This window comes from Pomacea canaliculata, linkage group LG8, assembly GCF_003073045.1.
Source record: "Pomacea canaliculata isolate SZHN2017 linkage group LG8, ASM307304v1, whole genome shotgun sequence".
In the NCBI taxonomy this organism is placed as follows: domain Eukaryota; kingdom Metazoa; phylum Mollusca; class Gastropoda; order Architaenioglossa; family Ampullariidae; genus Pomacea; species Pomacea canaliculata.
In genome coordinates this window covers 23,237,979-23,262,122 of record NC_037597.1, presented here as the reverse complement: position 1 = coordinate 23,262,122, position 24,144 = coordinate 23,237,979, and the positions used below count along the sequence as shown (strand labels likewise).

At 37.8% G+C, this 24,144-nt stretch overlaps 3 protein-coding genes across 6 annotated transcripts; 1 reads left to right on the top strand and 2 right to left on the bottom strand.

Moving 5' to 3' along the window:
- Positions 1-2,032: 2,032 nt before the first annotated feature.
- On the bottom strand, positions 2,033-11,625 carry LOC112570352 (AB hydrolase superfamily protein C1039.03-like). 2 transcript variants are annotated; one of them, XM_025248752.1, is made up of 8 exons: positions 11,079-11,625; positions 9,549-9,678; positions 8,725-8,846; positions 8,123-8,220; positions 7,669-7,760; positions 7,323-7,462; positions 6,784-6,870; positions 2,033-6,460 (listed from the first exon to the last, which is right to left on the bottom strand). In XM_025248752.1, the coding sequence occupies exons 1-8, from the start codon at positions 11,299-11,301 to the stop codon at positions 6,390-6,392; spliced, it is 963 nt and encodes a 320-aa protein (XP_025104537.1). In that variant the 5' UTR covers positions 11,302-11,625; the 3' UTR covers positions 2,033-6,389. The 2 variants fall into 2 exon arrangements, with proteins under 2 accessions (XP_025104537.1, XP_025104536.1); XM_025248751.1 differs by having other exon boundaries at positions 9,549-9,681; positions 11,079-11,505.
- A 3,662-nt stretch (positions 11,626-15,287) lies between these two features.
- LOC112569999 (carboxypeptidase inhibitor SmCI-like) lies at positions 15,288-17,609 on the top strand. The gene is given in 4 exon segments (XM_025248147.1): positions 15,288-15,447; positions 15,648-15,741; positions 16,266-16,549; positions 16,552-17,609. Coding segments are annotated over 3 exon segments (882 nt in total). The 5' UTR covers positions 15,288-15,447; positions 15,648-15,656; the 3' UTR covers positions 17,065-17,609.
- Positions 17,610-17,982: 373 nt separating this feature from the next.
- Positions 17,983-24,023, bottom strand: LOC112569997 (DDB1- and CUL4-associated factor 4-like). Of its 3 annotated transcripts, none has more exons than XM_025248142.1 (6): positions 23,884-24,023; positions 22,582-23,400; positions 21,209-22,080; positions 20,673-20,843; positions 19,088-19,202; positions 17,983-18,760 (listed from the first exon to the last, which is right to left on the bottom strand). In XM_025248142.1, the coding sequence occupies exons 2-6, from the start codon at positions 23,393-23,395 to the stop codon at positions 18,549-18,551; spliced, it is 2,184 nt and encodes a 727-aa protein (XP_025103927.1). In that variant the 5' UTR covers positions 23,396-23,400; positions 23,884-24,023; the 3' UTR covers positions 17,983-18,548. The 3 variants fall into 3 exon arrangements, with proteins under 3 accessions (XP_025103927.1, XP_025103930.1, XP_025103929.1); XM_025248145.1 differs by having other exon boundaries at positions 23,961-23,990; XM_025248144.1 differs by lacking the exon at positions 23,884-24,023 and adding an exon at positions 23,661-23,785.
- Positions 24,024-24,144: the final 121 nt, after the last annotated feature.

Genomic DNA, 24,144 nt, shown 5'->3' with positions numbered 1-24,144 from the left:
ACCATGTACTAACGGAAATTGAGAGTAACCACTTACCCACATTTTTGCACTGCTGACAATAATTAATGTGTCCGTACTTTTTGTTGATATATAACAACTTCAGGATCGACACATTTTAGTTCCTGTTTAGCTCGATGTCTAATTGCCACCATTCGTCCAAAGCAGATGTTCGAGAGGCGAGGGTGGCGGCAAAAAGAAGATAGATGCTAGAGATAACTAGTGATGTAGGGTAAATTCAAGACTCGAATTGTGGTGGATCGGCGAAATAACGACTTAGTCAAGTTTAGCGGTTACCAGACAAGAGCATGTAACAATCAAAGGGAAATAAGGAGGCAAAAGATGGGTCTCGCTTGTTACTTCCCTTTGTTGTCATCATTCTTCTTTTGACTGGTACCAGCTATGCTAGTTGTTCTGCCGATAATAGGCGTTCAGGGGAAGTGGTCAAGTGGCTGAAAAGGTTCTTCACTAAGGCAATAAGAAAGCCTGAAGGGGTATGGCCAGTCAGTTCTTTAATGGTAGCCATGCAGCCGATGTTTTCTGCATCAGCGTCCACCATCCTTCAAGGACAGTCTTAGAGTGTCATGCTGGGTGCTATGGCTGAACCAGATGACTGTTGTCAGAAGTAATTAGAAATGCGATGATCGTATTTGTTGGTCTTATGTTCTGTGTGTGGAAATTCAGAGCAATTTTACAAGGCTTTTAGTATTGAATGCCTATGTTCTTGTATAGCAGCAAGCACAGTCCATGTCTTGCATCCCTGAAACAGCTTAGCTGAGTTATTGTCAACGCCATGTCCCTTCGACTGTGTAAATGAACTATCGTCATTGCAGAACTATTCCACTTCATGGTCAACATGCGTTGAAGTCAGAGTGTGGACTTGGACAATGGTAACAACTGAAAGGACAAATATACCTGGTTGTGAACACATTGAAACTGAGTAGGTGCTTTCATTGTGGAAAGCTTTTGCCTGGTGATGCACAGAGATCTCAATCATCGGGCTTGAAGTCGCTGGCCTCTATTGACCAAATGCATTTTTCACCAACCAAGATCATGTTTCAACTGCTTTCAAACAACCTCATTTCACTGACTGCTACATGAGCTTCTTCGAGACATCAGCTCATGTCGTGCCACCTGCTGACCAGCTCTCTGTCTGGCCTTGCTTGTACAGTGTAGCAGACCAGTTTATTATGCCTGTGGACTGGTCACCTATGTTAATATTTCCTTTTTTATTAAGCAGGAAGAGCCATAGCCTAATAATTAGTGCATTTTATTTCCAGGCTCAAAGTCATGGGCACGCTTGTCAGTTCCCACTACAAAATAACCCCACACCATCACCACCCTGCTAAAAAAAAAAAAAATCATTGGAAAAAAAAGAGAGCTGGGTGCATGTCATGAACAGCTTGAACCACTTCTATACATTGTTCCATAACCACTTAGTTATGGTGCTCTTAACATTTTCCTGTTAACATTCCCTAATCCAACATTCATGTAGCTTCTGCATTTGTTATAATACTTTGCCTTTTCTTGTCTTGCCAGTGAAGATTTAACATCCTTAGATGACAAGATTCCATTTTGTGCAGCACATCACATTTCTACACAAAGCAATTGGGTATGCAATCACCCATCCTATAAACCCATCGCTGGTAATTTTTTTCAGTGCCATTAAAAGCCGTCAATATGGTTAGTGAAGATTGATTTTGGTATTATTTATTCTGTAAAACAGTACAGACTGAGGCACATAGAAGATACAACGAGATAGGAAGGGACAGAGTGGTGAGGGAGGAGAAACTAAAAATAAGGGTACTTTTAATATCTAAGCCAGGGGTGGGCAATTAATTTTCCCAAGGGGCCGCATGAGAAATTGGGATGGTTTTAGAGGGCCGGACTAATATAGTTAACTCAGTTTTACCCACTACTGTATATATAGTATATATACTGGCGGGCGGGCCGGTCAGAGACCTTTGCCCAGGTCTGATCTAAGCCATGGTCACTGGAAGAGCAAATAAATAAAATCCAGAAGAAACAAAATCTGTTTACATGATCATAAATATTTAATTCTATAATTAAACAGCAAGAACTGCCTTAGTACATAGGTAATGCAGTTCATGAAAAATAATAACATTGTACAGCTGAGCAGCACTAAACAATGCAAGTATACAAAAGGGTGTAAAGCACAATACATTTATAAATAAGTTTTAATATGCATTTTCATGTCTGTCAAAATTAAAATGTGAGGCGTAAACAACCTCAAGGAAATGAATAAAAAAAATTGCCAACAAAAAGTCAACTGTCACAACTGTCCTTTTGGTTAAACAATAACTATCAACATGCAGTGATTTGGAATAAGAGCACCCGAATCTATACCAACAAGCTTTGAGGCAGAAGAATGTGAGCTTCTTCAGAAAACTGACTCACCATTAGTACTGATGGTTTACTTAAATTGTATACATGGATAAGGATAATCTGGTTCAAAACAGAGCCAGCTATATCCAAATATGTTGAATACTAAAATGGTTCATGAGTATCCACACAACAGATGTTGTCAAATAGCAATCTGTGTTTGTTTTTCATTCATTCGTTCATCCTCATAATACTTATCTCTTATTTTGATGTGGAAGGCAGTGTGTTGCAATAAGCAAAATATTTATAACTAAAAACGGCACGGCAAGCAACATACAATTATTTGCACAGAAATCTGCTAGGCATAAGGAGACATTCTTGTCTGTTTTGATTTTCACTTTTTCAGCAATCTTGACTAGAAACTTTATGAGTTTTAGTCATAAGGAGGCCTTTCCGATTGGAAAGAATGTCCTGTGAAAACATTTTCAGTAGCACAAGATGTTTACATCTTAGACAAAAGACTAAACGTTAACCAAAATTAAAGATAAAAATTTAATACACACCATTGTAAATGGACATCAATGCAGGTGCACAACCTTACTCTCTTTCGCTTTCTTTCTCACTCACACAAACATACTTTTTACGTTGGACATTCACTTGAATCTTAAATCTAAACTGTTGATCCCAATGGTTGCAAAATGAATAATATGAAGGGGACAGGATGGGAAAGATCTCCTAAAATGTCAACGCTCGGTCTGGAATGGCACACCACTGTGTAATAGCCATAACTTTGTGCTTGGCTTTTCCCGTGTAAATTTCCTTGAATGCAAATGACAGTCATTTTTGACCTTTTGTCTCCATTATCTCAAAATATCTAGAAAACAATTTGACAGTTTTGTACATGTTAAAAAAGTCTAAGCAATGACTCATAATACATATCTACACAAACAATAACCCACTCCTGTTACAAAGTTAACCCATTAAAGGCAGTAACATAAAAAAATGCATTTTGCAAAAATTTAAAAAATCTGAATAAACCAGCATTTTTCTTAACTACTTGAACAACACAAAAAAATTCAAAGATAGCGACATTAAATATGTGCCATCCTGTACTATCTTTACTTTCTCTGGAAATAACATTTTCCTCTCTGTCCCAGATCATCCAGAATCTTGGCATTACGATCCACGCATCATTATCTCTTGAATCTCAAATCAAAGCAGTCTGTAAATCCATCTTGCGCTTCGCAGGATAAGTCATATCTGACCTGCCCTGTCCGTTTCTGCCACCAAAATGCTTATGTCTGCTTTTGTGTTGTCCGGGCTGCATTACTGCAACTCTCTATTTGCTGATCTCCCTAACTGCCTATTGGACAAACTTTAAAGGGCTCAGAATAAAGCCAATCATGTTGTTTCCTGTAGGCGAATAGCAGACCATATTACATCCACATATTCTGAATCAGCATATATGGAGGCACATCTGTAGAGTTTTCTGGTTAAAATTACTGCTTGTGTTTGTCACGGTTATAGCACTGGGTAGAAAGCCTGTCAAAAAGGCACTAAGTTCATTTTCCACAAAAGCCTGAAAAAATTTTCCCGTTTATGTCTTTTCCTACAGACCGGTCTAACAGTGTGCACACCATCAATTGCTGGTCTTGGAGATTATTCCATTGGTTTGGCCTGTGTACTGTTTCCACCTCATCACAATAATTAACAACTAGCAGGATACTTCATACAAGCATAAAAGCTCACAATAATGCTGAACACAAAGAACTGTGTCTTCATGAAGAGAACATTCAAAGCACATTAATCTGTTGAAGGACCTTGTGAAAACTGCACTTTTTTAACGTTGAAACATGTGCAATGTGTATGCGTGCTTATGAAAGAATTTCAAGCAAGGAATTGTCATCCACGCAAGCTGCTCAAACAAACAAGTCTTGCTCAGGAGGCTTGATGCATTGTATAGCCGCTTCTCACAAAGAATAGACGCTGCATTTACATGGCTAATTTATGATAAAATATCTGCATATATATATATGTATCCTGATGGCACATCAACACGGGTGATGTGAATGCATGTACATGAGAAATAGAATTTCATACCATGATTGCTTTGAATAGTTCAGCACACATAGGCACTAGAAGTCATACAAATGTTAATTACATTCAAAACTTGATCAATCCTCAACATCCACTTAATTCAAGTTTGATAAAGAATAAATCTTATAGCTTTGTAGATTCACAAATGGATTACAACTTGCAGGTTAAAAAACATAAGGCAAAACAAAACTAAAAAATCTTGCTCATTACTATTTTTGTCTGTATTCTCTGGCCAGAATCTTCCCATACCACTCTTGCATTGAAACAAAAAAAAAGTCTTTTGCTAGCTTGTTCCACGAATTGCTTAACACTGTTATTGAATATAGAGACTATGTGCAAGAAAAAAAATCATTATACACAATTTTTGTAAGGCAGCACAAAGGCTTTTTTTTAGAACAAATTAAAGAAACTTTAAAATACATTTAGTTTTAGATGGAAATACTTATTCTTATAGGTTTTATTTAATTACAAGTATTGGAGATCCTAATGGCAAAAGAAAGACTTTTCAATGCTTTTAAGATCAACACACATAGGATTTCTATTTTCTTTCTTGCCGTGTTCACAAGAGTGGCATAGCTCATGATGCCAAATTTTCTTACAAGGGTATGTACAGTTTTGTGCCACTTTTGCATGTTATAGTTTCAGTAACACTGCTAGTTGGAGATGTGTGTTACAGTATATGCAAATCATGTCACTCATATGAACTGTCTTCATTGTGTTACATACCATTATCAACCATCAATAAGGGCTATGTGGGTTTCTTGAGCAAAATCCTGCTTATAAAAAATACATGAATATGAAAAATATACAGCAAAATAACAGATTTAAACATTTGCTACAGGATTTTAAATACAGGTAATAACATTTACACAAAATTTTGAACATGCAAGTAACTGAATGCTATTGGTTTGTCTAAGAAAAACCCTTTAGATGTCAGCTATATGCTGTGAATCAACATGACTGTAGCTGTTGAAAAGCAATGTGAGTAAAACAGTCGATAAAGAGCTAAGAAAAGCTCTAAGGCTTCTGTTAGCTCATATGCTTTAGTTTCTTTGTTTTGACTTCGCATGCCTCTAAAGTTTGACTTTGCATGCCTCTCAAGGTTGTTCATAAAAAGTTGCCACAATACTTGCCTCTTAGGCCTCTTGCTGGTGTTCCAAATGTTACGTGAAACTGACTACTCATTTTGAGAAAAGAAAAGGGAAAAATGAATAATCCCACCTTTTGTCAACTTCTTTACTATCTTTACGGACATCCATTAGAATTTTAAGACAATGGTAATTTTGTGTGTACATATATGCAGGACATACACTGGGCACTCCACCCCTTTTTGCTAAGCTACTACTAGTCTTGAACTTGTGAAAGTTCTGGCTAATAATACTCCATACATTACATGTGTCATCTACTAACAGTAGGCAACTTAGAATACAAGAAAAAATAAAGCTGACGATCATGAAAAGATATACATCATGTTTTACTTTGCAAGCAAGCAGATTTGTATTCAAAGATATCCTAGAAAAAATTAAATTGCCCTCTAGTCTGTGATATGGTTTATATGTAAATACTACAAAATCTAAAAAGTAAAAGTCTGAGAAATAGTCAGAGAAATGAGTATGTTTTTGTGGGAGTTGTTTACATTGCTTCACATGAAAAACAAAATCTCCTTATTTCATATGCAGAAAACAGGTTATTTAAGTGAAACTTTTGCAAGCTTTTTAACACAAATGTGCAAGTGTTTTTTAAACATTGCCTAAATGATAATGTTTCGGTGATTAAAAAATCCAATGTATGGATGCCATATTTCAATCTATATGATATGACACAGAAGAAATGCCTTGAGTAGGTAAACATAAAATGTTTGAAAATATTCTGTTCTTGTACAGTTTGTCACAACTGCACACTTTGCAAGAGCTACTGGCAGAAGGCATGGTAGAAATTTTTCCCTATCTAGCTTAAGATCCATACTTTTTCATAAAATTTATTATCTTTTCTCGAGCTCTTCTGTTGGTCTCCTTGAAGTGGCCTGAAGACAAATTACAAAAACAACAAATAAATAAGACTCAAAGAATAAAAGTAATGATTTAAGAGCAGCAAACAATTTAACAAATACAATAGACACAGCAGGGTATCTTTTTCACATGTCAGTGTTTGTTATCACCTTTCCCACCCTTTTTAAAGTATTCTCTCTCTCAACTCTGAAAAACCTAACAATGTTGAACAGTAAACATTTTAGATTGCTAGAGCCAACATACCCTGATGAATATAGACACATTACACAGAAATAACGGACTACAATAAAAAATTTTTTTTTTACAACTAGAATTTAAGAAAATATTCAAGTTGCACCTGGTTGTGAAAAGAAACCATGAACTGTTCCTTTGCACAGCATACTTTCCACTGATATCCCTGCCTCCTTGACTTTCTTTTTATATTCTGGAAGAAACAACAACAAAGTCAGCAGAACACATTGCACATTTAACTGTCAGATCTGCTCTCAGTTTACCTAGATTTTAACATTTTTTTTTTATCCTTTTTGAGCAATTATAGAAACAGTGGCAGAATGTGATATCATTAAGAGCTGATAACATATTTCTGCAAATGTAAATTTTCCACCTGACTCTTCATGACTGTATTACTCAGCCTATTTTGATATGATTCCCTTATAAATAGTGGATAAAATTTCATTTATATGAAGCCAGTGGCAGTGTTGAAATCTCCCAGTCTGATGTGGCCTGCTACTCATTTGCTACTTAATAAATTTATTCTAATTTTTCAAATAGAAAGATTTATGACATATTATGAAAAGTGTGAATGATTCAGTAATGGTTGAAACTTTATATCTATATACAAAACAAGTGACAATACAAATTCTTGTGCTTTCTCACCATAGCAAGCATCCCTCAAAGAGTCTATCTCCGCAACAATAATAAGTGTAGGTGGAAGTTTTGTAAAATTTGGCTGCAAGAGAGGAGACACACGAGGGTTGGTAACTTCCTCTGCGGTATTCAGGAACTGCTCAGTACACCTGTCATCAAAAAATGAAGAAAAAATGTTTACATAAATATAACCATTATTACATGGAGAGTGGTGTTCCTTCGCCTAACAGCCTTGAGGAGGCCAGCTCTCCGCGTTTTCATTTTTTTCTTGGATTTGTTGTGCTACTTGTACTACAGAAACAATTAAAAACGTAAGAAAACTATTAAAACTGCTTTTGTCAAATTGCTGCCTCACCATGTCAAATGTTCTTGTGATTTCAGTCCCACATGAAATTCTTCAACTGATGGCTGACCAAAGCGAAAATCAACAAAGGGGTAGATGAGAACCTGTTCAAACAAAAATCATCACTGTACATTGTACAAGACTACACCCCTTACTCTCTAGCATAATTTTAGATTCAGTTTGTTTTCAATGATTATAGACAAAATTAACCTCCATGCACTATACATTTATCCTATTTCTTGTAGCATTTCTACAGAAGGAACTTTTACCCTACAGTCAGATACAAATGGAGAAAGAACTAAAGTGCCAGAAAAATGTCAGTTGCAAGAACAACTATAACAGCACATTTGCTTGAACATATGGGTGAACACAGAACAACATTAACTCAAGCTGCTCCAAAGCAAAAGCAGTTATACATAATGTTTAATACAAATCAGCTCTTTTATAATGCACAATGTCAACACACCTGGTAAGCAATGCCTGGAACTTCATGTGCCACAGTGGCAGCAATATTTCCACCAGCTCCAGACCCTGCCACACCAACCTTGCTCTCATTCCCTGCCCCTGAATGAACCAAATTAAAAGAAGTTAAAATGTGTTCCATCTCTTGGCCTGGTCTTTAGATACATCATAAAATTAGGTAACTCCCTGTGTCTTTGTGTGTGCTGAAGAGAGAAGGCAAACAGACAAAACAAACCTCATTATCCTTTCATACAAAATTAAAAACAACTTTAACCTATTTTAGCTTGGAAAGAAAATTTTTAAGCGGCACCAACATCAGATGCCTGTCAAAATAAGTACTCAGGAAAGAATGATAATTTGGTAAAGGTGATGCAAGCTTTATAAGTCTGTACTCTTTGGCATAAATAATGGTGGAACTTTTGTTTAACTTATACCATTTTGCACAAAATTTGAAAATGTTGAAATAGTTACAACTTGCAGTTTGCTCTTGGTATACAATGCTAAGAACGATGGACCATAGATTAAATCTATAATATGATTCAGTGCTGCGGCTTAAAAAAGCAGCAGATGTGTTTTCACAAAAATAAAATGGGAACGAAGTATCACCTATCAAAGCCTTGTTCATCATGACCCATCGAACAACACATTTAGCATCATCATAGCATGCTGGAAACTTAAACTCTGGAGCCAGGCGATATTCCACATTGATGACTATACAGCGAGCCTCACTGCAACAGAAAGTTTTAAATTAACATAAATTGCGGAAGAGATAGAGAAAAAGCAGAGAAAAGGAACAGAGAAGGAAGAAAGAATCATCCAGGATCTGAAATTTCCTAAAATTAGGTGTCACAATGACCTTTTAATTTATATTTGGACGTTGTACACAAATTATACTCAATTGCATGTGATTGTCAGTGAGTACAAAAAAGGACCCAGGCAAACGTTTGCATGCACACACACACACAAACACATTTAAACGAAATCCCCCCAAACAAGTTCAACATTATGTGTGAATACATGTATTTGTCCTAAAAGATGCACATTTTTGCATACTGTATTTACTAACACTAAAAAGATTTCTTAGGTTTGATCACCACAACCAAAATTTCAATTGAAGCTAAGTATATTTTCTGCAAAAAAGCACATTATCTGCAAAAAAGTGACAGTGAAAGAGAATTAGCGTCTTCACTTTGAAAGGTAACTAATGATTAAAAGAAGAAAACACTAACAAAAAGAAATAAGAAAATAAATCAGAATAGGGCAAAACAACATCTAATTCCAAACTGTTAATACAAAATGATATCAGTTTACTTCAGCTTTGCAAGTAACATAAATGGAACTGGTAGTAAGAACTTCATTTTCTGCTAATTACTAATAACGGCATCAATCTGGACTTCCCAATTACAAATAATTGTGGAAAAAAGAATTACATTGCAAGTATCTTGCATATTATGCTTGATGTCTTTCTGGAGCCAAACACCATGGCACCATCATGGAAGTAAATAAGAATGTTTGGGCGTCTGTTGACCAGCAATGGCTTCAGAACATCTATTGGTATGCCATCTGTTAAGTATAAAAAAACAAAAAACACAACAACAAACAAACAAAATAACCTATGGTAGAACTTTCAACAGTTCTCTCTGTAGTCCGAATGGAACTAGAACAACAGAATATATATATATATGAAATTTACCTATATTGTTAGGAAATCTCTATCATTATTCAGTACCTAATGAAAACTATTTATGCAAAGTAAATCAGGTAAAGTAGTAGCTTCTGTGTTGCAAGGATGACTAGAAAACCAAAAAGAAAAACCCAACAAAAAGATCAAGACTTCTGCATGACAAAACAAAGAATCTGTCAAGAAATGCATGGTTTAGTCAACTGGAATACAGACAGCTGGATTAACATAGCTGTTCTATAATGTTTGTTCACTCTGACCACAATGCTTATGCATAACTAATGTGATTAATCCAATACACTGCAATTAAAAAACACAATACCTATCAGGTGATAGTTACACTTAAGACTTTGATAGTCTACTGAAAATATATTGATTTACACTTTTTTTCTACAACTCCAGCAATTTTTAAAATAGGAGCCTGAAAACGTGTTGCATTTTATGGATGGAGAACACTGAAACAGACTAGAAGAAGTACACCTGACATTTGCAGAAAGGGCATCACAGAATCTAGAATCCTGACAAATGGCTGATAAAACACTTCGTGAATGCAAACAAGAGTTTGTTCTTGTGAGTTGTATGTTAATTAGTATCATACAAAACATGACTCAAGGACCTAACTCACCACCCTGCTCAGTGCTGCATATATGTACATACACATGTCACTGAAATTCACACATGATTTTGTGTTTGTGTAGCATCTCAATTTAATGTCCTCTGGCATTTGTGGGTTTTACTATCTCCACATACCTTCCCTAATATTGCCATCATATCCCTGATATCTATTTTAAAAAAAACTAAAACAGGCAGTAACCTAATTAATTAACAGACTGAGTAAAAACTTTTAATTCCTCACTATGAACAATGCACAACTAAATAAAATGATGTAAAGATGAATTCTTATTATCATCAATCAAAAATGGCTGAAAGGTGTAAGTATTGCAAGAAAAGTATACAAAACTAGTGACATGATACTGAAATGCTTTTTTTTTTTTTTATAACATGTTATAATAAATAATACAGTTGACATTTTCATGTGTTGATTGCTGAGGTACAATTAAGGCAACTGGAGTGTTAGTGCCATACACAGTGCATTATTGGTGATACTTAATGCAGTCATAACAGCAAATCTTTACAGGAAACCCAGTTTGACATTCCTGATTCTTCAGAGTGGCATACTAATAGCCTATCGTAAACAGCCGGTATGCGGTTATCAATAAAACTGGAAGTGGAGCTAACAACTTAGATGCAAGTATTTATGTTTAAGTCATGCACTTACCTTTAACAGAAGGCGAAGGTACAAAGAATTCCTTTACATCACCTTCAAAATCAAAGTCGCCTGCATACTTTAAGGTGACTTCTTCGTGGGCGTGCCTAGCTTCCTCAACAGTGGCTCCTGTATCCAAAAGCTTGCCTGTCTTCTCTAGCCGTTGCTGAAGATAGGTCTCGCTCTCTTGGTTCAATTTATATTTAGCCTTGAGCGCATCAAGCCCACTAGGCATCCTGCCGATCGCCAGATGCCACACACTACTTTGAGTAAAGCAGGAACGCTAAATTTATTTCTGTGAGACGATCTGCAAGGCGCTAATGAACAGGTGATGTATAGACCTTCATGCACAGAAGCCGGAGGCGGAAGAGCTTCTACCGTCGATGGGTTGCGACCATTATTACTTTGATGCCAGTCCAGTGGGGGTGACGGGATAGAAGGCAATCGATTTTCCGGAATGTTTTGTATAAATTCACTTTACAGGCTTATCTGGTATAGTTTTCGATAAGTTGACTGGATAGTTAATCCTACAGTAGTAAATTTTTGTAAAGTTACAACGATCGTTACACTTTCACTTTTTACAGGCTTCACCTCGATTGGCTTGATTGACAGTGGAAGGACCATGGATGTGTATGATACAAGTTCTTGGAAGCACTAAGCTATAAATTTTCTGTTCGTCGTTGGATAGGAGAATTATTAAGGGAAGAAAAGAAACAATATCGCGGACCTTCATTTATCCAATATAGTGTTGCTCAACATCTATACTTCTGTGTGTACATTTAACATGACTGAGCGAACTTCAAACTGATCATAGTACATTGAAAATTCCGTCTCTCTTATATATCTTCTAGACCACATGAAATAACAAACGACAACAAATCAACTATTTGGGATGAAATTATTGACTTGATAAGATTGCCATTGCCGTAAAATTCTTACTTTGAGTTTGTCTTTTTGCATATCTGTTCGTAATCTAGCATTCTAGCTGATACTTATTAAAAAAAAAATTTTTTAGCGTTACACTAATGATGGAAAGAGAAGGTAGAAATGCCTTTATTCTCCTGTATATTGCCAACTTTCAAAATAAATTCTTGCGCTCTTAGTAAAACCCATTAAGTTCAGTAAAATCATACCAAACAATGTCTTCATATATAAAGCACAGTACCAGTCTGCCTCTAATCAAGGGAAGAAACCTGACAAAACCAGATTTTCTTTTTTTTTACCTCCCTTAGTTGAACGCATATTATATTTTTGTAATATAAATCATGGACAACTTCATATTGTAGAAGTGTGTTAATCAAACTCATCTTACTCATTCAGTAGGAACCAGAAGAAGGGGGCAAGGGTGTAGTTGCTCTCTCAAAAACGATACTAAGGTGGCAAGACTAACTTTTTGCCACCCCTTCCCCCCACCGGCTCGATCAATGCGTGAGAGGTACGTGCAGATTCTTCACAGAGTGCAAAAACGGTAGAAGCTGAGAGATAGAGATACATGACGAATCTTTATTTATGATGGTAGCAGAATAATCAAAATTGCTTTTTTAAAATCTAGCCCTCAATCTAAAACAAAAGAAACTGATCGAAACACTACTACAAAACAAAGAGATTGAAAAGGAAAAATTAAAGAAGGAAAACAGGTATGCCAAGCAGGCACTTGACTGGAATCCTCAAGGGAAGAGGACAGTTGGGAGACCAAAGCAGACTTGGAAAAGAACAGTAGAGAGCGAGGCAAAGGAGATCGGAACCACATGAGCCCAACTGAAGGGTGGTGCCCAAAACCGTGTCAACTGGCGAGGTGTTGTTGCGGCCCTATTGCTCCTCGAGGAGTAACAAGGAATAAACTAGACAGCGATTTTTGACTAACGAATAAGTAATATTTGGTTCATGATCATTTTCTCATTGTTAGTAATGGGTGTTTATTTTGGGTTGAAGGCCTCTGCTTTGTCTGTAATGTGCGAATGCGAACGTCGTTCGATCACTGTCAGCATGGAGTTTGCCCCCTTCCCCCAAAGCCGAACATATTCCTGCGCCACATTTATGGGAAACTTTTTAAAACATGCTGGATTTGTTATAAAAGGATAAAAAAAGTTACTAGTGTTCTAATTACCAACTACACATGTACCAATCATACAACTAAAAAATTTCCTTCAATTGATTATATTTTTATAGTTAGCCAACAAATTCCATACTAGGATTATTTATAGATGTACATAAAAACATCTGGTGCCAACTGACTTTATAGCAGTTGTTCAAAGTAAGGCTTCCATAATAAATCACATCTGTTTACATCATTACTTCTTTCCAGATGGTGTATGGTGGCATAGCAAATAAGGGGAAAGGATTTTAAATGTTATGTGAATTATGTTTGCCCAGTTCTGTCGATGCTTGAGAAAGCAAAAATAATCGCACGCCTCAACGGCGTCAGTAACCATGAACTTAGTGCGATGAACTTAAATCTCAGCAGACACGATTGGAACATTCTTCTCTTCTGATACAGCGAGTACTTCTGTCCGCAGGGTGGCCACGACGGGGTGATACAGGATGGCCAGGGCGGTGATGCACTTCCGTAGCCTTGACACATCACACAACAACCAACATGATTTAATTATCGTGTCGCCTGCTAGGCGAGAACTATTCAGGCATCCAGGATCATTCGTCGAGTGGGAGAAGGCTACTTTCAATCACATCATTGTTCACTCATTTGCTGACGTGCTGCGGATCTTGAAGGTCGTCCAGAATCATATCCTTCCTGCGGATGCGAAATGAAGATTCTCTGCTAAATGTGTAGAGTTCTTTAAATAATATCGGTACAGTTGAAAGAAAAGAAGGAAGAAAAGAAATGAATTAACAGAAAGGAACAGAAAAAAAATTAAAAGAGAGGAGAATAAAGTCAAGTTACGCCTCACTGTGGTACCATGGGGTCTCTGTGACCCCAGCCCTCTTTGATCCATATTTTCTTCTAAACACGATCAACTCGCCTTTGAAATTTATTCTGCTTATTTTTTATGTTTATTTCCGTTTGAGGTCAAATGGACCCCAGAGTACCTTTCATGTACTAAGGGCATTTTTCTCTTATTTTCAGGGTTTGCGTTTGTTATTTTCACTGAAAATGTGTCCATCTTTGGATAATATAAGAAGAAAGACGAAGAACAAAAATTCTTGAAGGACAAAAAAATCAAATTTATGAGTGCAATAAATTAGTGTGCAAACATAATAGGAAATGGTTCTTCTACAGTTGAGCAGCTGGATTGCAGAGGGTACAAACAATTTCAAGTGCCTGTTACGTTTGCATAGACATAACATAACGTTTAGCTGAACTCAATGAAACAAATTCTCCTGCTAGATCATGTTCTGGTATGAACAAAATGGTGAAAACCTTTCTGACAATTTAGTAATCCAAAAGGAAGCTAAATCTATCTGCTTGATACCAACTAGTCTATCCATGTTAAGAACAGTATTGTCTACTTATGTTCTAAGGTAGTTTTGAATGCTGGTTCTACAGTCACACCACGAACTTGTATTACTGGACTGCTGGTAGACGATTTTTTCCAATTAACTGCTAAAACGAGGCATTAGACAACAAAGCTTCCGGTTTATTCACATTCTTTGTTTAAGCTCGCCGAGACTAACAGCGGATCACTTCGCAAGTAGAGGCTATAAGCGTTGGTCTTGGCAGACAGACAGCAATCCACCTACACACATCCATGGTCACACGAAAGACAAGTTAGTGGGACACTTCCATTGGAGTCATCGACCTTTAGTTTAATATCAGTGGTTGAGGTTGGAATAATGTGAGGATAAAAAGACGTGTAAAGTACACACACACACGCAAACAAATCACAGAAATGCGGATACGAGTTGTTGGTGTTTTTCGTTTCTTTATCCGGCTGTATCAACTCGTACCTACCACGAACGATACACTCCATGCACCAACTGCCCATCCAGCATTCAGCTGGCAACAATCAGCTCAGTCATCTTGAATAATGAAGTTTGGATTAGCATATTCAATATCCTTAGTGTAGGAGTAAAGCTGATGAATCAACAAACGGCTGAAGTGCTCACGTAATTTCTGACGTAGTGGAACGTGTGCAGCGGACCTGCCACTGTTTGCGAAGCTCAGTGACGTCAACATACAACCAGTGACGGAGCGAGTGGGCTTTCTTGTCCAACCTCACCTTGTTGTTGCTCATCGTGATTGGCTGCGCGCGCGGCGTGAGTGCAACCTGGGGCACTTCCCGAAGGAAACGAGGAGGCGAAAATTGAAACCGGATGCCTTCGAAGGAAAGAATAAATAGCGACTGCTCCGTCCCAACAACATATGTCCACAGTCGTTTGCAAACGAAGCGGTAGACTTGCAAATTTTGGTGGAGACGCTTGACAGGTAAGTACAAGGCATTTGCATGCGTCAAACTCATCCTCTTTCCTAGGTTGATGCTGCCCCTAGGAAGGGGCTTAAATGTCTAACTTTAAATGCGTTCCATATTGGTATCAAAACGTAGCTGTGATCACTGACTTGTTGTTGTTGTTCTTCTTCTTCTGCATTAGTGACTTTTTAAAAACAACCATTTATCTCTTCTCCAGACAGTGACGATGGGTAGCAATCAAGGTGTGAGCATTCTGTGTCTCGTCCTCCTTCTACACTGCACCTGCTTCTTGAAAGGGGCTGATGTAAATCGTAAGTGTGATATGTTGTATATTTCTTGGTGCTAACATATGTGATACTTAAATCATAAGTACCTTATTCGGGATGTTTTCGTATCTTTGAAATGTCATCAAATGAATTATTTCTGCTTTGGTGCTCTTCGGTGATACTAATTTTTCAATAATCCATAAAACTGACTGTACGGGTTCCACTTTGTACAAAGTTCAAAAGATGCGGCAAAGAACACGTACGTGTTACAGTAACCCTTCTTCTTGCATGGCCCTTTAGTGATAACACGTTTTTCATAGCTAGAAGTCAATGGCAGCTACCTTTCTAATACAGCATAGATTCTTGAATTTGTTATACTAAAAACAAATTAACTGGCTTCCAGAAATACAGCACTAATATTGTTCAAAGTTTAGTCGTCATTTCTGCAGGTTGGATTTCGACTGAAGAAATATTTAATTTATCATCAATGATATAAAATTGGATAAATGTGCTATACGTTCAGTTGCAATGGAGCCTGATTGATACATTTCTTCACTCTCTTTGTGCAGCATGCAGCTTGCCCAAGGTGATCGGCCCTTGCAGAGCAGCTATTCCGCGCTTCTTCTTTAATCATACTGATGGTACCTGCCAACAATTTGACTACGGTGGTTGTAACGGCAATGCCAACAACTTTCCAAACATAGACGAATGCGAGAAAATTTGCCTTACTGGCATTACTCCTGTCATACCTAGTCCATCATCTGAGGTCGACACCTGTACTCTACCTGCGCAGTCAGGCCTGTGTCTAGGGTACTTCCCATCTTTTTTTTCAACGCCCGGACAGGAGCGTGTGAAGAATTCATTTACGGAGGATGCGGGGGGAATGAAAACCGATTTGATACGAAAAAGGAATGTGAGAGCAAATGTAGGGCTTCACCACGATCTACCCCACCAACAACTGGTTCCCTAGTTGGGGATGTTTGTAGCCTGCCCAAAGCTCCGGGTGTGTGTTTTGCCTACTTTCCTTCCTTCTTTTACAACTCCGCCACAGGAGAGTGCGAAAGCTTTGTGTACGGCGGCTGCCAGGGCAACGGCAACAGATTCGACACTGTAGCCGCGTGCGAACAAACATGCAAAGGAACCAAGACGACACCAAAAGCCACATCAGCAAACTCCCCGGCCACGCCCAGAAAAACCAACCGCTGCTTGCTGCCGGCGGCCCCAGGGCCTTGCAAGGCGAGCTTCCCCAAGTTTTACTACAACGCCCAAACCGGGCAGTGCACAAAGTTCACTTACGGCGGTTGTCGGGGCAACGCAAACCGATTTAACAGCGCACAGGCGTGTCGGAGGGCTTGTGTACAGGAGTAGCAAGTGGAGCAAATATACTTTTAACAGTTGTAGTTGTTACATGACTCTGTCAAGAAATGCATATTGAATTCTGATTAGTTATTATTTTTTATATTAGTATTACGAAACCTTCGAAGAAAAGGTTTGCGAAGACATCAGCACAGAACTGTTTAGCATGTTTTAAGTAAGTAGCTTTTCTATCATTTACTGTCAAAATTAAAATAGTTTTCACTACAAAATATTGACGTTTGAATTTATTTTCCTTGCCTTCTCTCGGATTTCGTTTTAACACCACAAGGAAGCACTTGAACTGATTTTTGTCTTGTTAGTGACCTTAATAACATTTTTAAGTAATCTCTTAGGAAGATCTGGGATACTATGTCATCCATTCGTGTCAGAATGTAAAACATAAGTGCGCATGAGATGATTGACATGACGTCGATTCAGCACTATTGTACCATCATCTTCTTTTATGCTTTATGGCTTAGTGAGTTAAGTGTCGTTAGATAATACATATGCACACGCACATGTTGCAATTTTGGATTGAATAAAAAGTGTTTTTATCATCCCGTGTCTGCCATTGTTTATTGCAGTATGCAGATTATTTAATCAGACATTGGCGACTGTATTTTGCGGCGAGCTTACAAAAATCAAATCTTTATGATTGAAATCAGGACTCTGCAAGAGGGGAACTATTCTTGCGCAACAAATGCCAGGCGGATACATATTTTTTTTTAAAGGGCACGCTATCATAGCTGCATGTACTACAAGTGTGGAAATCAACGGTAAACCCTATGTAGGCCCAGTTTAGGCACAGGCCTAATGTTTGTAGACCCTATTTATAGTGGTGTGGTAGGTCCGCCATGGTGAACAAAGACTAGTTAAAGAACTCAAGCATGCATCTGCACACACACACACATACACCCCTCATGAAAAACAATGTTTTCACAGTTTTCTTACTGCTGAATCAAACAAATATTTAACAGATGCTGTTAAGGTTATTTGGATTAAATTATCAGTTGATCACAGTCTGTTCAGCTTTTGCTGCTCATTATAAAATGTAACTTGGTGCTACAGAAGTATTCCATCCAGTTTAAAAACAAATGTATTCAACAATTTTCCAGACTTTTATCAAACGACTAGAAAAGAATAGAGAATGCATTAAAATAATGATTTTCAAAATCGTACTCGAGAGACAACCTTTAAAAAGACATCATTTTGTACTATCTGCTACCAAACTTTCTGACACACTAACTTCATCAAAGTCACGGCAACATGTGCCATTTCGAACGCAGAGGTTTAATGCAGTGCACACTAACACATTTCTGGAGGCAAGATGGAAAGTACCGCTTGTAAATCACAAAGCATAGAACAGTCAAAGGTAGACATAGATTATGCATCTTTCTCCCTTTGCTTCCATTTTACTGGTAACACGGTGACTGCGTCAAGAGCTTTTTCCAAAACACAAAATTTCAGCATCACCAGTGTAGCATGCTTCTGCTTGATCAGTTTTCAGAATCTTCAACACCACAGCTATAAAGATAAAATGTGTCGTTCTGTCCCATGATCAGTCCCTGGTTGCCCTTAGCACATCCCCACTGGGAAGAGTACTGAACTGCTGGAATGGTCTCCCTTGAAGCTGGGCATGGAGGAGGGATAGTCCGCAGCAACTTTCCCGTCTTCAGACACCAGAACTTAGTGTAGCAGTCCTGACCAGCTGCAAAAGAATGACGGGGCAAAAAAAAAAGATGAACAGGTGATCGGCTGCAAATATTTTTGCTAAAATTGCTGTTACCTTTACTTACTTGTGAAGCTGTGATCTTTCACGATAATAATAAAAGCAAAATTTGTATAGCGCATTCTCACACTCCTAAGGAGCATGGTCTTAGCGCTGAAGAACAAGAGCGAGACATGGACAGCATATGAGGGACAGAAGAATAAACAAGGATATCTAGTACTGAAGGATAAAGAACAGTACCATTGAATAATAATACAAAACAAAACAAAAGAAAACGCAATAAGGAACCAAGCAACATCTACTTACTTCCATATAACAGTGACTGTGTCTCATCAATGTGAAACGGAAGTTTGGTGTACTCGTTGAAGAGGCCATCATAGCTTACAACTGGCTCACGATTGCGCATATCCCACTTGTGGATCTATCAAAAAAGAATTTAAGATGTTAATGGATAACATCTTTTAATTTTAACAATTTACAATAAAAAGTGAACTAATCACATACCAATAATAATGATGATGATGACGATGATGACGACAACGATGACGATGATCGTATTTGTATAGCGCCTTTTTCCAGCAACAGCAGGAAAGAGTGCTTTATAGTAATAACGAGTACACTTGTACAATTTGCTTCGCTATCAAAAAGACAAGCTCAGTGCTCTGCACGGGAAGAGCAAATAACTGTCCAACGAAAAAACAAAATGCGAATATGAAGCGGTGATCTAACACAACAGCATATACTGTGGCGATAGCCAGTTTTTCTTAGGAAGGATGTAAGAAGATCAAGCCAAGTGAATACAATCAGCGTGAAGAACAAAGTGTAGAAATCATCTTCAACCAGTTAACAAAAGGGAGATTACCACAATCCACGACGTCAGACTATGAATCTCAATATAATTGTTTGTTGTTCAATATTTCCATCAATGCATGCAAGTAAAGAAGTTGAAGCAGCACTGAACCATTTCTTCGTGTAAACAAGTGTTTACAAAGCACTCTATGAATAACGACAATTGTAGAATTGAATGGTACAAATCACAGACCGCGAAGGACGTGGCAGGTACAGAGACCGTTAGTCACAAAAATCTTCGATATCATCATTTGTTAAGGCAGAAAGCCACAGGCAAGCCAGCAAACAGAAGAACTAAAGGAAGATGTAGATCCACAAGTTGATGACGATAAAACCAGTACAGATCGTAGACAAAACAGAAAAACAGAGAGAGCTGCCTCATTCGGTCTTTTAGAGAACGGGACATACTCTACAAATGAACACTGCAAGTCTTCTGAGGAATAGCTGCATTAATACCTTTGCACATTTTATGTTTGTATTGAACATAATTTGCCTTTGGATGATAAAAAAAATGATGTGTACACAGAGAAAAAAAGGTAAAGGCAAAAAAAATCTTTAGGTCATTGGGGTGTGAGGTATTAGAGATTCCACTTTTCTTAGAGCCAGCATTTTTTTTTTCTTTTTTGTGAGGGTAGCGTTCATCTCCTCCCCCTCGCTGTCCTACCTATCCAAACCCTCTATGCAGTCAAGTACCCATTTTCAACAGCTAGGAATTGAACCAGTGTACTGCTAGGCTTGGACACCGGTGCTCTAGTCTAACCACTTACCTGTTTCCTTATAAACATGCAAGCATGTATCTATATACAAACATCCAAGCCACTTTCTCAATATTCAGTTGGCAGCAATGGTAGCTCCTGGTAAATTTTGAATAAAAGTTTTTCAATATTATGATACAAAAATAAATATTCTACTTACTAGATATACTCAAAAATCTTGAGTCTATTTTAATAAAACAGAGAAATGGACTTTGTGACCCCTAGATTTATATATTTTTTTACAATTATCTATGAGATGAAAAGTAACCATAATAAAAGGGAGAAACCTTTCCACTAAAATCACTGGCATAGAGGTAGGCATCATCAGGAGAAAGCCGCAGATAGCTGATGCTGGACTTGTGACACATAAGTGTCTGGGGGAAAGTGCTTCTGCTGCGTAGATCATGTAACAGAATATTGCCTCGCCGTGTTCCTGTATACATCAGATTCCCATCATCCTTTAAAAAAAAGTGGTTTGTTGTAAGCAAATCTGGCATTAAGTTTTTTTTCTGCTTATGCATGTCATATGTATCACACAATATTAACAGACTCTGCCTGCAACTATAGTTGTCATTTGGTCACTGTTTGGTAACACATCATCAGCCAGAATTACACAGTAAATTATCAGCGTCCACTGAGTTAACTCTTTACAGTTTGGAAATTTTTGCTCAACCACTAAGTAAATGTGTTTTTTTACTATAATTATTCAACTTAAGTGTGAGAGTTAATTAAACTCTACTAAGTGAAAAGAAATGAATAAATTGCAGCACACAATTATGGTGCAGTGTTTCCATTATTCAGTTTCTTGGAAATTGTTACCAACCTGGGAGAAGACTTGTGCTATTGCATCACTGTTTAAGGTCTTAAACTGCCAAAGACATCTTGTGTTAACATCAATGACAAGACATCCTTTCTCTGTTCCAACACCAAACTGCTGCTTCTGACGGTTCCAGGCACATGTCCAGGTTGCACGATGGCCAAGGTTAAAATCAAAGTAATGCACTTCATCCCTGTAAGCAGGGTCCATGTTGCGGATGAAAGCAAGACTGACAGCCTGGCTTGTGTGGCACATAGTAGTGTACAAGATGTACTTTTTCCCTGGATACTGAGGAAAATCTGACCAGCAAACATTGGTTATCTTATTCCACGACTGCAGCACTGTAGTATGACCAGGGTCAAATGCCACAGACATGTGACCAGGTCGAGTTCTTGGAACCTCCTTAACAGTTACTAGCTGAAGACGCTGAATCATGCTGTCTTTAATAGACCAATGGCAAAGAAGCTTGTCATGCTCTTTGCTGGACTCCAGCTGCAGCGTGTGCTCTATTCTTTCATACACTCCCAGTGGTTCACTAAAGACAGATTTGTGGCTGACCTGTCTTAGGTTAGTAGCATTCATTTGTGTCAGTTTTCTCTCAAGTACTGACTGGCTGTACTCTCCCTTCTGGTAACCGCTCATAAAAATATTGGCCAAGGACATTACTGAGCTGCAATGTTTTGAGGATAGTCCTGGTTTGGATGTAGCAAGGGATTTAACCAAATGATTAGAGTTCATAGACTGCAAATCTTTCTGACGCTGTAATTCAGCCTTTTGCTTGGCCAGTCCTTCCCTTGTAATAATGTTAACGTTCCCATGACTTGGCAGGATCTTGAAATATCTTTTCTTCACATCATCATAGTAAAATCCTGGAATTTCTACACTGTTGTTAAAGCAAAATTGAAAAAAGGGTGGGTTTTTGCTCAAAGGTATAAAACAGACTAACACTTATCCTCAATTTTAAAAAATTTCCACAGCCTAAAGGTAATAGAGGCAGTGAATGCAAGGGGCTGACTGTACAGGTCCTCTCATCTGCTGCCTTAACTTACTTTCCCTGATAATTCAGGTACCCATCTCTGACAAGATTTAGACAGCTGCTGGATTGGCAGGGCAATTTTTCCAGCCTGAAGCTTGGCAGATTTTAAACCTATACTCTCTGCTCTACAACAAAATGCAGTGCAAGAAGTCTTTAAACTAAACAAATTAAACTAAATAAATTATCTAAAATTTTTATTTGTTGCCAGATAACTAGGTAGCAATATATTACATGTATCCTTTAAATGACTTGAAGGACAATAAGTAAAATAGTTTTATGTTTGAGATGCTTTAGGAAATTCCTTTTAAAATATTTTAAAGGGATATTCATACACAAAGGATACCAAGGGCTGTGTCACAAGCCTGGGCAACTGAACTGTTGCCCAGCTCTGAAGTGGATGTGCTGCTATTATTAATTTCACTCTGATTGCAAGAATGCTTTGTGTCATTCAGCCTCGATACCTTCTGGGGGCCAGAGTACTTCACATGTCTGCTCTTGACTCTTTGTTTATTGTGTTTCCCAGTGCCATGATCATACATTTGCTTTTTCAAATTTTCAGCTTTGCGTTGACCATACCTTCTTCTTTCAGTATGCTCTTTGTATGAACCCCAGCCAGTAACACTTGCATTGCCTGTACTGACGTTAACTGGATGTCCACCAACTGATTTCCTCCAATGGGTCTGTCTATTCCCAGATGTTTGACCTTTGGTAGGGCTAAGGCCTTTCTTTGGTCTCTTTGTTTCAGCTTGTTGATGACCATGACCATGACAGCTGCTTGTATTATTATCCGTTGATCTAATTCCTTTACGCAAAGCTTGAGTTACGGTGCTCTGTGCTGTTGATTCACACATAGACTTGGTCGATAATGCATCTTTTCTTGAAAAGCTAGGTCTTTTATTAGTATCTGAGGACTGATTACTTTCTCCAAGGTCACAACTACTGCGATCTTTTGCCTTACTAACTATTTGACAGAGCGATGTTCCTGACGGTATGTGATGTGAACATGCTGAAGAAGAAGCAATGACAACACTAGCAGTTGGGCATTGTTGGCTGTCAGGTGTGCCCGTGTTTTGATTTTGAAATTCATTTTTTAGAGATGTGTCATCTGAAGAACACTGCTTTTTCCTTCCGTATCTTGTTCTATGCTTCTGGTACATGATTCCTATCAACAAGATAAAAGTGATTACTGAATGCAATTAATATTAATACACATTAAGTATTGACAGGTGTCCTAGGATTCTAGCTGTTTCATACATTTTCAGAATTATTACTTAACACTTTGGTACTTTTTATTTTAAGTAAGCTTCTATTAATCTATGAGTTCAAACAGTTGTGATACACAATTGCTTGTTTTCGTAACATATTTATCCACTGCACCTACGGCAACAGCAGTGGTTGAAAGTTAGATCGACTGATAAGTACCGTTAAACGAAAGTGAACTAATAAATAACTGCTTTCTGTCTGCCCCTTTCGCAAAATGGTAAATTAAGTTGTTAGTCTCGGCACAGGCTCTGTAGATGTATTGAAGTAAGATATATATAACACACCAAAACTAAAATCGGTCAAGGAACGTAACTAAGTTATTTTAGGAGGGCATACTACAGCTATGATTCACAATACATCAGAAGTACACAATTTTATTTACCTTATAAGTGCAAGCGTCTGGTCTTTTTTTATTTGCATTATATAAGCTGCATTAACTATTTTCTTGTTTCAACTCACATCGCCGATCAGCTTTTCTACAGTAGTGTCCCTTAGATTTATCCACTCTCCTAAGAAAAGTCGTAATAATAGATAGGAGAAGGGGAGGCAACCGCTAGCTGACTCTCGAGCACAGACTTTTATCACGACTGAAGTCTGTGCTGCCGAGTGTTCATTCTTGGATTAGTTTCAGGAACAAAAAATG

Coding starts and splice junctions, on each gene's coding strand:
- LOC112570352 (XM_025248751.1), bottom strand. CDS start 11,301: ATGCCTAGTGGGCTTGATGCGCTCAAGGCTAAATATAAATTGAACCAA. Junction 6,871..7,322: donor TTTGAGGGATGCTTGCTATG/GTGAGAAAGCAC, acceptor TGTTTCTTCCAG/AATATAAAAAGAAAGTCAAG. Junction 6,461..6,783: donor TGGTTTCTTTTCACAACCAG/GTGCAACTTGAA, acceptor ATTTGTCTTCAG/GCCACTTCAAGGAGACCAAC.
- LOC112569997 (XM_025248142.1), bottom strand. CDS start 23,395: ATGTACCAGAAGCATAGAACAAGATACGGAAGGAAAAAGCAGTGTTCT. Junction 22,081..22,581: donor GGCTTGTGACACAGCCCTTG/GTATCCTTTGTG, acceptor ACAACAGTGTAG/AAATTCCAGGATTTTACTAT. Junction 20,844..21,208: donor TAGCACAAGTCTTCTCCCAG/GTTGGTAACAAT, acceptor TTTTTTTTAAAG/GATGATGGGAATCTGATGTA.